The 17,436-nt window shown below is 42.8% G+C and overlaps 1 protein-coding gene across 1 annotated transcript in view; it reads left to right on the forward strand.

Annotated features, from left to right (window-relative positions):
• Positions 1 to 343: 343 nt before the first annotated feature.
• VWDE (von Willebrand factor D and EGF domains) overlaps positions 344 to 17,436 on the forward strand; it is a 39,890-nt gene continuing 22,797 nt past the window's right edge. Inside the window, exons 1-9 of the mRNA XM_044428960.1 lie at positions 344 to 864; positions 3,714 to 3,933; positions 6,698 to 6,926; positions 10,490 to 10,555; positions 10,989 to 11,248; positions 13,039 to 13,128; positions 14,524 to 14,668; positions 15,995 to 16,209; positions 16,780 to 16,849. Coding sequence (XP_044284895.1) covers positions 344 to 864; positions 3,714 to 3,933; positions 6,698 to 6,926; positions 10,490 to 10,555; positions 10,989 to 11,248; positions 13,039 to 13,128; positions 14,524 to 14,668; positions 15,995 to 16,209; positions 16,780 to 16,849 — 1,816 coding nt within the window. The remainder of the gene's footprint in view (positions 865 to 3,713; positions 3,934 to 6,697; positions 6,927 to 10,489; positions 10,556 to 10,988; positions 11,249 to 13,038; positions 13,129 to 14,523; positions 14,669 to 15,994; positions 16,210 to 16,779; positions 16,850 to 17,436) is intronic.

The following is a 17,436-nucleotide window of genomic DNA, read 5'->3' on the forward strand; positions in this document are numbered from 1 at the left end:
AGCACCTGCTGCCCTTTCCCTCACTGAACTATCCCCCCCCCACCCTAAAATGAAATGCCCTCCTTCACCTCCCATGGCCATGCATCTCTTAGATGTGACCTCAGGAGACAGGATTCTTTAAAGACACAGAGAGCGAGAGCGAGCGAGAGTTTAAAGCATATAAAATTAACATATGCATTTCTTCTCTCGGGGGTGTGTGGGGCTAGTCCGGATCGTTTTGGTACCTTGCACCACCGCGGCTTAATCATTCCCACGGCTTATTGAGAGGGCTTCGGCTATTGGACGGTCTGGAAATGCACAGAAATAAGAGGGAAGCGACGAAGTAAACAAGGGCAAGCGTTCGATGCGTTGCAAACGTGCGAATTCTCGCCCTCCACGGGACAAGCAGGAGCGGCGAGCTTGCCTGAGCCAGGAGGCACGAGATGAGGGGGGGTGGCTCAAAAGAGCGGAGAGCCAAAATCCCGGCCGCTTGCCCTGCTCTAGAGCCTTCCGTGAGGAGCAGCCGACGCGCAGCCCGCGCCCAGCTCTGCTGCCGCTCCGGCTGCTGTCGGGCAGGACGGCCTGCGGGGGGAGGGCGCGCCAGACGTCCCGGGACTCGGGCGAACTGCAGCAGCGTTGCGCCGCGCCGCGGGCAGAGCGCCGCTGGTCCCCGGCCGCGTTTCTCGGGCGGAAGAGCGGCGCCGAGCACACCTGTTGCCGCTGCTCCCCAGCGGGCTCGGGCTCGGGCTGGGGCGCCGAGCTGCGGGAACGACTTCCCCGCGTGCAGGGCAGCCCCCAGGGGAAGGGCAGCCATGCGCTCGCCGGGCAGCGTCGTCTCCCTGTGCGTGGCTCTGCTGTGCTTCCAGGAAGCGCGCTGCCAGCAAGGTAAGCTCGCGGGAGAGGAAACCAGGTAAGGCGCGGGGTGGCGTGAGCATCTTCCGCTTGGCGCGGGCAAGCAGAAAAGGAGCTGCTTGCCCGCGCTTGCTGCTGTAATTCTGTCGAAAAAAGTTTGATTCGGCAAGTTATATTTTCCCCTCCCGCTTTCTAGTCCTGTTTTAAAACTCCACCAAAGTTGTATTCAGTGTTGCGCCTATTGAGGGTGAATTGAAATGAATGGGACTTAGATTATCCTTGCATACAAGCCACAGTTTTATACCCATTGGTTGTTTTGTTTTGTGCCTGTGGCACCCTGAGGGGATGATGGGACTGATAGGTTTCAGGAATGCAATCGTATTGCTAATCATTGTTACTAATGATGATAATTATTGAATTGCCTACCGGTATGCTTTTGAGGAGAAGCTAGTGACTCTGAATGAATATATGGACCTGATCTGATGTATAAAGAGAAAGGTGTTGTAAATAGTAACTTCTAAAACCCAAAAATACAAGATAACCTGTTTACAGATGCATACACTATGTGCTGCAAAGGGACAAGAGACTCTGCTGCCAGTAAGACTCCACTGAGTTCCATGGAAATCAACAGTAGTATGCAAAGTTAGTCCTATCTAGAGTGGACTTACTGAAATGAATGAGGCTTAATTTAGTTGTGGCAAACTTAAGTCTCATTCATTTCAATAAGCCTACTCTGTATAAGACTAACTTTGGATTACTACGCTGGGAGAACAGATTTGTCATGTCTCTTTTAAATCCCATTGCTTTCAACTTGACCAACCAGTGGGAAGTGAAAATCTAGGCCAAGCCTCACACGTGCACAAGGTCTTAAAATTATTTTTTATCAATTAGCTTGGAAACTTTAAATTGATTTTACAGTTGATAAAACAGTTTGCCAAAATATGCTTCTGTTCCTATGTGCTTTAGTGAGAAACAAGTATATAAATGCTATTTGACACATTGCCACAAAGTTACACATAGACTGTGTTCAGACAACATGATAATTCATTCTCAAGGGATGAGTGTTGTCATCAAACCCTGGGTTGTTGAATCATGGGTTACCTTGTTGTCTGAATCCAGCTGAGAGAATAAACCATAGTTTGTTAACCAAGAACAACAATTTCACACTAGACGAATAAACCACTGGTTTTCTTCATGGGTTATTCTCAGTTAACAAACCATGATTATTACACCAGCTGTGTTTAGACAGCATGAGATCATGATAAAGCAATGACCATCCATAGTTCAATGACAACCTCCACTCAGTTGTTGATTGCAGCTAATCTGTTGTCCGAACTTAATCATACTTCACACAGCTGCTGTGTTTTGACCTAAGCTTCTCACAGAAAAAAGACTCATTAATAGCTGTCTTTTGCCTCCTTGTCTATTGATTACTCCAAGCAGGTTCTCTCTCTTTTTAATACTGTGTTTCAAATTTTTAGCTACAGATGGTCATTTCTGCAGTGTCCTCTGTTCCCTTCATTATGTGCTTACATGCTGTTTCAGAGAAATCAATGAATGATATATTAAATGGGCAATTAAATGAGATTTATATTGTGAATATAACCTAACACTACCAGCTGGTAAGTTGCACACTCATTGAAAAGTCTAATGATTGGATTCCTGGTTTTCTTCCTTAGTTACCAGCTGTAATCAAAGTCTGTGGTTTAGATCAGAGGTGGAGAATCTTTTCTCTAGAAGCCCTATTTCCCTTGGAGGGTGATGTATGGGGTTCACATGTTCACTTCCTCTTTCTCTCTGCCGCCTTTGTTCTTGCCTAGTGGACTGCTGGTGGAAGCGCAGAATACGCTTGCCAGGGATTTGAACAGATTGCTTGCAGAGAACTTTAAAATTAGGCCAAGGGTTGCAAGCGGCCCTCCTACCTCACAGCCCCGAAATGGATACTCTGTGTTTAATGTTGGTGTCTAAAAGCTGAGTAACATAATCTTACCTTTCAGTCAAGTTGGTCAGTTTCCCAGGTGTTAGTGTCAGAGACACAGCAATGTTTTGATTCTTCAACACTTGTCAACATGACATAAATACCCTCAGGTTTAAATTCAGTTTATATTATTCAGCAGCCTTTCATCGTTTGTGTGTGTATATCTTGTTTTTCATATATAGCAGTAGTCATTAGTTTATTCACTCATTTCTATGGTGCCCCTACACCTAATGGAGTCACACATTAGTGTGTGTATCTCTTGTGTGTTGGTTATCTATCCACTATTATTTGAGGAAGGGCATCTTTGCTATGGCATGGAATAAGATTCTGCAGCTAAAGGACAGAGATTCCTTGGGAAGGGTTGCAGACCAGTGGGGGGAATGGTGTCATGTGTGAAAGGTCATGGCTTGAGTCTCTGGCATCTCCAAATGAAACTGGGAAACACTCTTGTCTGATACACTGAAAAGTCACTGCCACTAACTTAGGCTGTACTGCGCTAAATAGACCAATTCACTGGAAATTCTTTTGAAGACTTTTGCTTAGAAATGTAGGCTCTACATATGACATTGAGAGGGGCCATAGTTCAGTAGTAGGGCATCTCCTTTGCATGCAGAAGTCACAGGTTTAATCTGTAGCATCTCCAAGTAGTGCTAGGAAAATGCCCACAAAGTTCTGCCAGAAGACAGAGGGAAGCCCTCTAGAGGACTAGACGTTTCCCCATGTACACAAAGTGATCTGGATTTCACCTACATCGTTTTTAACCAACATGAGTAAAGATCACAACTGACCTTACTGAATATAATGGAAATCCTTCTAGCAAGAAATGCTTTTATTTTGACCGGTGGTATATCTTCACCCAATGTAGCTAAATGTGTTTGAAACCAATATGACACTATTGATGTAGAAATCAGAATGTTAATTTCTTCAATATTTCTGCAGCTCTAGAATGTCTTCCTGATGGTCATCAGATCCTTCATAATCCATACCGAAGCACTGATTTTGATTCAACACAACTTCAGCAATCAGCTATTCAGGACTTAATATGTGACCATTCCCTGGAATCTGGATGGTACCGCTTTCTGCTTTTTGATAAACAGGCTGAAATGCCAACCAAGTGTGTGGAGGTATTGCTGCATTTCATTAAATCTCTAAGAAATAACTGTTGAATGGTATAGACTCCTTAAAAAAAATAGACATCTTCCATAAATTCAAATTCTAGCTCTTATTTCTGGGTTTACACCATAACTGTTCTGCTAGTCAAGTGTCAAGCCTGAAAAAACTATTGCAGCATCCTAATTTCTGTTTGAATATTTCAAGTCTACAACAAAAAGAAAAAAAAATTGGTCTAAAATAGGCAAAAGTCACACCACGTATTGGTTAGTCATATAGCACATTAAAAGTGCAGATCTTGTTTCTCTGGCCTGTATTCTCTCTGTGTGTGTCAAACTAAGTTTTCTTTCTGTTTATTGTTGACAATGGGGTAAATACCAATACAATGATTGTATGTTCTCTTACATGGTTACATGTTCTCTTACATCTATTTTTATAGATGTAGTATGATGTTTTTACTGCCACATATTCTTATCTGTGGAAAGGCGACAATTCTTCCAGGTGACATGGCTTCCCGACACTTATATGGCTGGATACTAGTTGTCTGTATTAGTAATTTGTGTCCAGTGATACTGAGTGGCAATGGTATTTGCCTAACTTAGGGGAAGGATCCACTTATCTTCCCAGCTTTTCCCCATGGCTTTCAGATTTCATAGTATAAGGTGTTACTTATGTACTCTGGATGATTTAGTTCTCACGAGGTCCTCTTATCTAGGTTTTATCAGTATTTTTGGTGAAATATCAATGCTTTATTTTGTTTTTTCCTAAAGACAGTGTTCTACAATGTGAAGTCGTGTTTGTGTTATGTGATGAGTGCACTCTGTGTGTGTGTGTCCATGTGTTTATAACTAATTGTTATATCAGTGCATAAAGTGAATGTGAGTTTCCTCCATTTTCCTCATTTTTGTGGGGTTAGTGCATAAAATGCATTTCTGCATAATACAGGTTCAGTTAGGAAAAACTGAAATCTATCTGACCCATGTATATTGATTTACACAGCAGCATCATTAATTAATGCAAACAGTATCATTATCACTGTATGTAAACTTTTTAAGATACCCAAAACAAGAGAATAGCAGTGCATAGAAGGATAGGTGGCGCCTGCATCTTCCTACTGAAAGAATGATGGCGCTTCCAGATGATGCTTTTATGGGGCCTTATTCACATAATTTTGCAAAGGGTCCAGATGTCATTGTCTTAATTCACAGCCCTCCTGTGTTTACCCTTTGCTTACGCTCTTCCATCTGTTTTGATTGGTAGTGTTAGGACCATCCATCTGGTAACAGCCTTGGTAAGGTGGAGCAGCAGCAACTGTGATATTAAAAAGAACTGGAAGCATATCACAGAATCACAGAATTGCAGAGTTGAAAGGGGTCAGAGGGCCACTGGGTCTATTCACCGCCTCAGTGCAGGACTCCAGATTACACCGCCCCTCTCAGATGGCTCTCCAGTTGCACCTTGAATGCCTCCAGTGTGGGAGAGCTCACAACTGCCAAAGCTAATTGGTTCCATTGTTGTACTGCTCTGCCATGCTAGTGTTCATCCGGAACCTGGCTTCCTGTAACTTTAGCCCCTTGTCCTGTACTCTGGGATGACCAAGAAGAGATCCTGTCCTTCCACTTTGGGACAGCCTTTCAAGTACATGTAGAGTACTATCATATCTCCCCTCAGTTTTATCTTCTTGAAGTTAATCATGCCCAGTTCCTTCAGTTTCTCCTCACAGGGATTTGTTTCCAGTCCCTGGATCATCTGTGTTGCCTCCTCTGAACTTATGTGTAAGGTCCGCCCATCAGTTCTTAAAACAAATAACATTAGACTCTTTATCATGTACTTAAAGCACAATGCTATGCACGTATCTGGCTGAGTAGCACTGCAAGCTGTAGACCTTCTTTCTGTCTAAATATGCATCTTTAAGAATCCGGCAAACTTTGGTACATTTTCTATTTGGTAAGATAGCTGCTAGTATAGGACTACTTTGTAGGAAGTAAATTCCTACCCTGCAGGACTGTTCTGAAAAATGACCCAAGGAGGATGGACACAGACCAGAATGTTCATCACTGAGAGTCAAACCACATGGTATGCTACTCACATAGCTTGTAGCTGAAGGATAGCTCTTTATTCCCGTTTAAGTAAGTGGATCCCCAGTTTTGATTAAGACCACTGGGAGGAGAGAATTAAATCTCCCCTGTGCACCATTTCCCCCTGAAATCATTCGATATCAGTGAATTGGAAGCTGGGAAGTTAAAAGAGGAAAGGGTTTTATTGACATCAGTGGATGCCAGTTCAGACACTGGGCTGGAATTTGCAGAGGAATTTATGGGGAGAAGAATTAATTCTCCCCTCCTGGTGCATGGCAGTCTAGATCCTAAATGGGGCTGCTTGTGCTTACACTGATGTCAATAAAAAGCTGATCTTTAGCTACATGCAGTGCAATTGGCATATGCTGTAGTTTGGCCATGGGCAGAAAGTTGTCACCTACAGTTCAGTGGCCATGTGAATATTCAAGCAGCTCCTGACACTCGGCTTATGAATGGCCTAGTGAAAGCTTTCCTAGCAGCAGGTCATGTGTGACCTGCTAAGTGGTTGTCCAGGTCCTGTTTTTCAGTGTTCAGCAGGTGGCAAAAGAGGGTGTTACACATAGCTGACAGGTTGCTGTCTGTACTGGTGTACATAGACCCAGAGTGCTCTTTATTTCTCTGTTTTTTACTTATCTTGGGTGGAGGCAATAAATTGCAGTGACTGATTATTTTTTCCCTGTTTTGCTTTTGATGCTAAAAGATGAATCACTGTGGAACACAGGCCCCTGTCTGGTTGTCTCTGAGAGATTCAGAATCCATGCCTCGACCTGGCGAGATCAAACGCTTAACAGCCTGTGCAACATGGCAGTTTTTCTTCACTACAATGGATTGCTGCCTTTTCCGAATTCCTGTTAGTGTGAGGAACTGCGGAGCTTTCTTTGTGTACTTGCTTCAGCCTACCCAGGGGTGCATGGGATATTGCTCAGAAGGTGAGGAGCGGTGCAACTGGGCAATTTTAGGGCAGGTACATTGGACCTCTTTCTGCCCGAGGGTTGAATTCCATCTTGGAAAAGTTTCCAAAGAGTTTCAAGAGCTGCATTCCAGTGGTGGGTGGAGTTGAAGTTAAAATGGGCTTAAGGCAAAAGGGACAGGACCAGAAATACTAAAAATACTAGCATATTAGCTGAAAGTTCTTACTGCCAGTAAGGAAGGTTTAGGAAATGCATTCCAGCCTTCCAGAATGGGGAAGACCTGGACAACCTGGGAAACCACCAAAGGGTCAGGAAAGAGGATGTGGCATGGGGCAGGGAAGGTGGCCACCTGAGTGACCCTCAGGGGACCAGAGTGGGACAGCAGGCCTGTGAACATAAGATGAATCAGACAAGCATTCAGTTTGTACAGTGGTCAACTGCCTATTCATGGAAGCCCATGAGCAGGTCATGAGTGTGTCCCTTTCAACCTCTGGGGGCTGCAGTTTCTGACCCTCCTCCACACCAGTAGGTGGCACCCGTCTCGCGCTTGGGGGCTTCTTACATATTTTTCTTAGAAGAACCCTGGATGTCGGTCCCAAAGACCTCCTGTGACAGCACAATGGAAGGTAAGAAAGAACATGCTCCAGCATCACTGAGTATGTATGAGCTTTATTTTTCCAAATGAAACACTCATCATTCTGGTCTCCTGTTATGTTTTTATACATATGTCAGTAGGTATGGAATATATTAAGTGTGGTGTGCCTGTGAAGTATACCTAATGGACAACCTTTTTTCCTCTAAGGACCACAGGCAGCAACAGCAGACACACATGCACAGCTGTCACAAACACACATGGACATGACCTCTCACTCTTGCTCTAATTCCCCCTCCCCAGCCTAAGAATGCAGAGATGGGACTGTTTAGACCTTTCCTGTTTGTGTACTGGAATCACTTGGCAAATAGGGATTGCACCAGTATAGCCAACTGAATCCTGGCTTCCAAAGCCTCTCCGTGCAGAGGTGGAGAAGGGCACGTGCCCTGTCCATCCCAGCAGGGAGAGGCTATTTATTACATAGTAATAAACATTGTTATACTGTCCAATAGCCAATACAAAATATTGTTATACTGCCCAACAATATATTGTGGTTATACCGTTCAATAGCCAAAGCTTTCTGGGCAGTTCAGAGGTATTGAAACCATATAATACAACATGATAAAGCATAACATAAAAATTTAAAACTAGAGCGTAAAATAAAAATAGAACTAAAATAACCAAAACCTGGCAGCAGGGCAAATACATAAAATATAGTAACACATTTAAAATAAGAGAAACTGGAAGACTAAAATGCCTTGGAAAACAAGATCTTCACCTGGTACCAAAGGATCACAACATAGACTCTAGGTGAGTCCGATGGGGAGCTTTTTCTGCAGTCAGGATGGCACAAAAGAGACGTCTCTCTTCTTAGTAGCCACACACTTAACTTCATTTGTTAGGGTTTCCAGAGAAGGACCCCTGGCATCTTAGGGTTTGGGCAGGTATATGTGGGAAGAAAAGGTCCTTTATGTAACCAGAGTCTTTGAATTGGACCTGGCAATGAAGCGGCAGCTTCTGCCGATTAGAAACTACTGGCGTAATATAGTCATGTTGAGCAGTCCCCAGTAATTAACCTTGCTTCCTTGGCTTGGTCTCTGCATGGTTTTCAAGGCAGCCCTACCTATGATGCATTACAGTAATCCAAACAGGAGATTAACATAGATGGCTGTTGTCAGGCTGCATCTGTCCAGAGAACAGATGATAAAGGAGCTCCGTGCCACGGAGTCCACCTCTGTCTCTAGGTTCATGGGGCTGGTATGGTGGCGTGGGGGAAGAGTGGCAAGTGAGATGGGCAAAGGGCCCTTCAGCACACAAGGTGGGTGAGCAGCCGGGTGGCAGGCGTGCTGGCGCAGCGGTGCAGTGGCCTGGGTGGGCCAAGAGAGGTCTCTTCCTGCATTCCTTCCTCCTTCCTTTGGCAGGTGTGTGTGCACGACTTAGGCACCTGCCTGGGCATCCATTGAGGTCAATAGAATGATGTACGAACTGATGGGGTGCAATGGATTGGAGTGGGAGTATTCGAAGGTAGTAGAATGGCTTCTGCTGTTTAAGATTGCCTGTGGAGCATGACTTTTGCTTTTAAAACACCAAAAAATAACCTCCAACAACTGCTATATTCCTCCAGTTGTGATCCACAGGACTGACAATATGTGTTTACTCTCATGAGATGCTATAGCAAAACATAATGGGTGGATATATTATCTTGGTTAGGACAAAACTGCTGCCTGATCCACAAGAATGAATGAATTTAGGGCACAATTTTATGCATGTTTATGATGCTATGATACATTCTTTTTCTTGGAAATGATAGTTTCAAGCATTTAATTTGTAAGTCTTTTTTGCCTAAACATGCATTGGGTTGTGTCCTTGATGCGTGTGTTAGTCCTTACAGAGTCACACAATGCTTCCTGTGACAATTATAAATATCCCTCTGGAAGTCGCTATAGAAATTATTGCAGATTTACGGAAGAAATGAGCTATTTGTGTGCTGAGTGTGTATGTGTTGGGCCAACAGAAAACCTGATGAGCAGATTAAGCAAAGTTGCATTTATGTCAGAAAACTAGACTCGAGAAGAAAGGGTCTTATACCAAAGCTGTTTTACTTGCAGTAAAAGAAGTTTTAAATTTAATGCTACCTGGGGTTTTAATTAAAACACAAAATAATATTTTTATTAGCAGAAAAGGGTATCTGTTACTTACCCTGAGTAGTCTAGAATACTATTTTTCATTACTTTTATTTTCTAAAAGAGTTATAATTTAATGGATCTTTATAATATGAGAGAAAAGTAGACAGTGAAGGTCATATACACTCTTCATCATCCCATGCAACTTGTTTGCTGGAATTCTAAATGTGTATAGTATAATACACCATTTATTTTTATGGTGAAGAATAATTTAAATATTGAAAACATTTTCACTGCTACATTAAACTAAGAGCCAACTTGCTTTCTTAAACTGAAAGTAATGAGCTGTCTTAAAGAGAGAAATGAAATTGGATTTTTAAAACCTTAAAGCTGTTCAGTAAAATTATAGCATACTGAAAAGTTTAAATAGTTCAGGCAGCTTGAATAGTTTATAATCTGAACTTTTAATCCTCAGGCACCTGCTTAGGGTGAATTCAGATTTCTAAATATAGCGACCCTAGGGACTGAACAGTGTAGGTGAGTGAGCTTTGTGTCCCATAACTTAGTCCCAGGAGAGGTTTAGCATTTGAGAAAGGCATAAACAGACAAAAGCGGCCAGCCAGTCAACATTGCGCAAATATGGCTTCTGTTCCAACACAAAATACACTTCTCATGGTGTTCAAATGGCAATAAGTGTGCCTCCAGAATGTGTTAATTTCTGAAATGGTGTGCTTCGGCAGACACTTCCACATTTCTTAGGACCTTAATGGTTTAGGACCTGGCTTCCTGAAGACCCACCTTCTCCCATATATACCTACATGCCCATTAAGATCTGGGCAAAATTAATGTAAGACATATTTCACTAGTTATTTCAGATGCCAAGCTGCAGGACTGCCAACCTGGGGAGACAGAAACTGAAACATCCTGCAACGGTAAGTGCTTTGTTCTGATTGTAAATATATTTTGAAGGTAAGGGTGGGCAAGTTCTGGGAGCTAATTTCTGACCTCCAGAAACCACTAAACACCTCCTGCCACTGCCAAATTTGCCACCACCAATTTGCTGCTGAAATTCAGTGGTGGGAAAAAAAGATGAATTTTCTCCTTGAAGCAAGGTGACCAGTAAGCATGTGTGAGCAACCTTAATCCTACCACCAGAAGCCCCAGGGGCAGGTCAACGGACACTGGAACAAGGAGTACTATCTCCAGAATCAGAGGCAATTGATTTCAAGTTACAGATTTAAAATGATTTGTAGAAAAATGCACTATTTTTCTTGTCTCGGGGCGTCTGCATTATTCATTTCCGTGTGTTTTGTTTCACATATCTGAAATGGCATTCACCTGTCTCTTCTCTTCTTTTGTTGTTAGGAAAATTGTCTCCTTCACAATTGCCACTTCCATCACCTGCCCCTCCCAGCACACCTGAAATTGTGGCAGAGTTACTGGAAGGCAGCATTTTCTTAAGATGCACCTTTGATGTTCCCTCTATAAACACCACAGTGGGCTTTATTGTGTCTTGGTCCAGATTGTCTCCTGAAGGCATCAAAGAAGAGCTGAAACAAGAGACAACAGTCCAGGCATTTTCACTTTTAGAACTGGATGGTATAAACATCAGACTCGGAGACAGGGTATATTTAAGTGCCATATTATTGTTTTATATTCCCTCAATGATGTTCTAAATACAAGTCCAAAAAGTTAATCTATATTCAGCAAAGAATATGCACTTAATTATAAACAGGAAAGTGTAAGTATGTGTAATTCTCTTGGAAGAAGTACCATCATTACCTGCCAGGTTCTTGTTTATATTTGTGAGTCCAATAATTAAACAAACTCATTGTTGTGGTTGTAGAGTTGGAATTGAGATGGTTGTTTTCAGTATCTGCCTGCCCTCTTGGTTTTGTTGAGGTTACTGCCTCTGACTTGGTAGTTGGAAGAAGAAACATTTTTCCAGGTCCAGAGCAAAGCTCTAACTTGCATCTTAGTGCAATTTCATAAAGGTTGAACACAAATAACTTGCTGTCAAGGATTTAGGGTGGGAGTGGACTGATGGCCAGTGTGGTATGGTGGCTCAGGTGCTCAGTTTGGACCCAGGAATCCTGGCAGCAAGTCCTAACCGCTTAGCCACGGAGTTTTCTGAGGATGTGCCAGCCTGCCTAAATGACCTCACAAGGATAAGAGGAGAGGAGAGGAGAGGAGAGGAGAGGAGAGGAGAGGAGAGGAGAGGAGCTGTGTGAGCCACCATGAGCTTCTCAGAAGAAGGACATGCTTTATGTTTGACTTATTATGTAAATATGTATGCCACTTTCCACTGAGGTATCAAAGAAGTGAATATAGAACACCCTATTGTCAAAATGACAATACATAAAACAATGGAACAGCACAAAACCAGTCGGCAGTAAAGACACACTCACTGTGGGGTTCTACAAACCATGGCTGGTGGGGTGGCGCTTCAAGGAAAGCCTACATGTCAAGCTGAGTTTTAAGAAAACATCAAAATGTGGGGACTGTGGTCCACCCTGGTTGTTGCCAGTTGGTAAAGTGATCGTGCGAGGGGGAGGGGTGCAGGTGTTGCTGGAGGAGCAAGTGAGCCCACAGAAGTGTTTCCCCAGTGATGGTAGAAATTGGGCAGGGATATAAAGGGAACTGCCCAAGGAAAAATGCAATATAGCTTACCTTAGCTTACCTTGTTTGTTTTCCACTCCTTTTGATGTTGACTCTGAACATAATCTCTTGGCTTCTTGGCAAGGAGGAAACACTGGTTCTCCCTTCCTTTCTTGGACTCAGCAACATTATGTATCAAGAACCAGTCTGGTGTAGTGGTTAGTGTGTTGGACTAGGACTCTGAAGATCTGGGTTGTCATCCTCACTCGTACAGATGGCTGTCCAGTTTCTTTTTGAATGTCTCTCGTGTGGGAGAGCCCACCACATCTCTAAGCAGCTGGTTCCACTGTTGTGTTGCTGTGACAGTGAGGAAGCTTTTCCTGATGTCTAGCATGAATCTGGGTTGTCACAGCTTGAACTGATTATTTCATGTCCTATACACTGGTGTCAGCAAGAAGAGATCTTGAGTGAAAATGGCACCTTTTGTCTTGCCTCCACCCTTGTTCACTCATTAACTCTAACATGGGTAGTAAGTATTGAGTTACAGCGTAGTAACCAGCTAGCTCTTGATCTAGAGAAAATGAGCACTTGGGATTGCAGTCTGTTGAAGTGGCATATATTATAGTCTGGATCCACAGGTGATTGTTTTGTGACCATTGTTGCTGCTATTATTAAATAGATTTATATACTGATGATAATCTCTAAATGATTCATGATACATATAACTGTATACATTAAAATACTTTTAAAGTGTCTAAAATTGCTAAAACATATAAAACATGAATAAAAACACAGTATTATCTTATGCCTTCCATAGATTTACTGTGGCAGTTCTACCTTTTTCTTAGAAAATCCAGAAATTCAGAGCTCATTTATTGAGAGCAAGGAATTTTTTGTGGGAATTAAGGTAAGTTTAAAACTATTCATTCTGTGAGGACAAGTAGTCACTTGCTTGATTTGTTGCAGTAATATAAGAATTCTGAAAACCAATAGTGCATTTTTTTGTTTTGCCCAAGTCACTGAATTTTGCTTGGTAGACAATAAAAAAGTGCAGTGACACCATATAAAGGTAGCAAAAGGAGGATACTCCAAATACTTGCAATTCTTAGAAAGCTCCATGGCAGAAAGCTTCCACCCATGGTAGTAAGAATAAGGCCCCCAGACCTGGTGTTGCAGAGCTGGGGAAGAGCTGGGCTTGTTTTGCTGAATTGAATCCAAAACAGTTCCCACAGGAGGGGGCTAAACTCGAGCTCCCATTGCTTCAAGGGGCTTGGAAGTGGGGTTTAAAATTGAAAGATCCCCTTGGCTGCAAAGGCGGGCAAAACAGCAAGTCCCAGTTATTTTAATGGGAACTAAGTATGAGTGATTTAATCCAGTGGGGCTTTAAACTTGAAGGATTATGGGCATAGCAAGTAGAACAGGATTAGTACTGAGTTGAAAGTCACCTCTCTGCAGAGCAATTAAGAACTGATTTCGGCTGTCTAGCATCAGTGCATTGGATTGCGGAGGGGGAGGGGAGGAAGCTGAGGCCACCATGGTACCAATCTCCTCCCCTTCCTGCCCCTCCCCTCCCCTCCCCTCCCCTCCCATTAAATCCTTTCTCCATGGTCACCTTTCTGACCTCAGAGAAGTAGCTGGTGCAGTTATCTCCACACCAGCCATGGCAGGAGGAAGAGGATCTAAACAGGGATCCCCAGCTTTGAAGTCAGGGCTGTCTTCCAGCCTTGGAGCTGGGAATCCAAGCAATCTATAGTGATATAGATTGCACTTATAGTGATATTCAGTTGTGTGGTAAAGAACAGTCTGGATGGTTTCACATGCAATTAAAACTAATGAAAACTCTTTGGGCAGGATGGACTTAATTTTATTATTAATGACTGGGTTCAGACAGCACAATGCTGCACAGGCAAGGGTTCACTATGAGTTAAGTGTAGATTGTCTTGCAACCATGAATTATCTTTGGGTTGTAGGAATGTGTGTGATTGTGTTGCCTGAACCCAGCCATACTAATAAACAATTGTTAATCCCAAGTAGTCAGAGTACCCATAGTTTGCTTTTGTATTGGAAAAACTGATTTTAAAGATTACATAAAATAATCGGAAGACATTTTCTGTTCCCATCAGGACAAGGTTTTCAGAAGAATAATGTCTTAATGACAGCTAGCGCGCGCGCGCGCGCGCGCGCGCTCGCTCTCTCTCTCTCTCTCTCTCTCTCTCTCTCTCTGTGTGTGTGTGTGTGTGTGTGTGTGTGTGTTTAGTTATCTTGCATTCTTGACATGTTCTTTGTGTTGGTGTGTACCCAGCTGATTCCTGAGGCCTTTACCATATCAGAGGATGGAAAAGAATACAAGCTGACAATAGAGAGCAAAATTCCCATTCCTTGCCCTCAAGCTAGTCCACTGGAAAATGACTGCAAAATCTCATTAAAATTAAATACGGTAGAAGAAGGTAATTTCTACTTGTTTTTTTTTAAATGGATTGTGCCTTGAATTTATTCTTTTAATCATTTTGACTTAACATTCTTCTGATTGTGTGCTGAGCTTTTTATATCAGTCTATATGGGTTTGTGTGTTAGGGATACTTTAGGATATGTAGGCTCACTAGGATTACTACTACTACTATTACATTAAAGCTCTGCTCTCTGAGCAGTTCACAACATTTCAGGCACCCATCCAGATCTGACCAGGTCCAACCCTGCTTTAGGTTCCAAGATTAGGCAGAATCAGGCACTTCAGGATATATGGAGGCTTAACGGCCTTACTGTTGAAAGCCTAGTGAATTAAAGAACTGATTGAGCATCATTATAAGGAAGCAGAAGAGGCTTGCAAAGGAAAACATTGATCCTTAGCCTTATGCAACACCTGCAAAATGTAACCATAAATACATTCCTGAATGAATAATTATTCTGTGCATCTAGGTCAGGGGGAGAAGCTTGTGAAAACAAACCTTTCCAGAGCTCATCTTATTAAGCTCTTGGTATTGTATTTACTGCTTCTTTCCTACAGGTGACTGTCATGTGCAAACAGCTGTTTTACTGCTGTTTATTGCTTGCATGAAGATTATCATCTGGATAATGTGGGGTAATTGTGAGGGAGAGGGATGACTCAGGAAGAGGGACTATATGAAAGAACTTGCAAGATGTAGAACTAGTAACTTCTCAGCTTCCTTTCTTCCTTCCCCAGCAAGATCAATTCTCAAACTGCCTTGGATTACAAAACTTTTGAGAGCGATCCCTGGGAAAGTGTCTCAGGGATCATAGGACAGTCCAAGAAACTGCTCTGAGATTAGAGAAAGCATTCCAACCTCAGAAGGTGGAGTCAGAGATCTGATCCCAGACTTCTCCCCTTTGCAGTCTGCATGGAGACAACTGTGCTGGCTGCTTCTCCAAGGCCAGAGGAGGCAGTGGAAAGGAAGTGTTCCAGTGGGTGGTGATGGGAGGAGACATGAGAGACCTGGATTTGAGTCATTCAGAATCTCCTTCAGTCTCTTTCCCTCCCACTCCGAAGAACCCTTGTTAGACAGGTGGAAAAGCCCATCTAGTGAAATAGGGAATATCAGAAGTCCAGGAAGTACAGATTGTGTCCACTACTTCTACTGCCCTTCTGGCTCCAGCCTGGTCCTTACCTTGGAAGGTCCTGGTCCTTACAGCAGCCTTGGAAGCCTCTGAGTTCCAGGGCTTCCATGCAAGGAGGGGGCAGGTCAGAGGAGTGGCTCTAAGTCTGTTTATATCTCTGAACAGAAAATCTTACACCTGGCTCATCTGCCTTGGAACAGGTAATGATCATCAGAGTTTAAACTTGGCTCTATCTTCTTGTCACGTGGATCTTCTTCTGCACCCCTGCCTCAATGGAACATGTGGCCATGCCAGTGTCCAATATACCGCTGTGACAGATTTGATTCAAGATGGAGACAGAAGAACCAGGATTGTGGTGGAACCTATCGTTAGTGACCATTTTCTGTGGAACGGTTACACTCCTGAGAGTGTTCAGGTAGACACCCATCTCATTCAAACTCAATAAAAGGAAGAAAAGGAGGAAAAATAAGCCCAGAAATCAACTATGTAAACTGGCTAATTTTTGCGAGTTTATGTTACCCAAGGCATTGTTAATATTTTTAATTATTTTCCATCTTGGAACCCATGCCAGATAAAAAAGTGATTTGGAAATACTTTTAATCAATTCAGGAATTTTAAATGTGTACAATTATGACATGTAACAATGCACAGTACAAATTAGATGCTTTAAAATGCAATCCTACATATGGTTAGACAGGGAAAAATGTGTACAGCTCCCTGCATGGGAACAGAGAGAGAGTCAGCATGGCTGACAGGGGAAGACTGGGAGCTGTAGGCATTTTTTCTGTCTAATTATGGATAGGATTGTGCTGTTAATATCTTTACGGCCCTCACTGTAGCCCCATTGTGTTGAACAAGGCTTACTCCCAAGTAATGAGTAGGGGACTGCAGCCTTGTCTGTTACATAGAAGATCCATGATCAGCCTGCGATTATTTGAAGGATTCCTCATCCTCAGATTTAATGTCTTTGCTTTTTTCCCCAAAGGTTACTGTGAAGGATCTCCCTTCTGCCTATTGCTACTCCTTTACCGACCCACATATCATTACATTTGATGGCAGGTAATTAACAGAGTTCCCACTGTACTTGATTATTTCTTATGGAGAATTTATAACCATGAGGCAGCATTAGTGAGAACACAAGGCCCTTTGTTTTTTGTCTGTTATTCTTAATTGAATCCTCACACAAGAGAAATATGCTTTTCCTTTAGTACATGTTTCAACGTAATGGTGCTGGTTGTTATATTTCTAAAGGAAAGCCGTTCTCCTTCACTGTATGGCAATGAAACACAGCCAGTGAAGATTATATCTTTCGAACAGTTCTATAAAATGTGCCCCTGGAGAAGAGTAATGACTACATGGAACACTCTATGCCCACAACACATAGCTAGGGACAGCACACGCTTATTAAACCTCACATTGTTATGAGCATTGACTAGGCAAAGAGACAGTGATAGATATTATTCAACCCAGTCTCCTAGCAACTACCTGAAATACAGGCAGCTAAGTGTGGCCTGACTTAATGGCATTTGTGACAGCTCTTTGCGGAGCCTTCCCCACACTGTCATGGAGCATTTCTGAAAGGAAGGAAGGAAGGAAGGAAGGAAGGAAGGAAGGAAGGAAGGAAGGAAGGAAGGAAGGAAGG

This window comes from Varanus komodoensis, unplaced genomic scaffold, assembly GCF_004798865.1.
Source record: "Varanus komodoensis strain SLA01 unplaced genomic scaffold, ASM479886v1 scaffold2, whole genome shotgun sequence".
Lineage (NCBI taxonomy): Eukaryota > Metazoa > Chordata > Lepidosauria > Squamata > Varanidae > Varanus > Varanus komodoensis.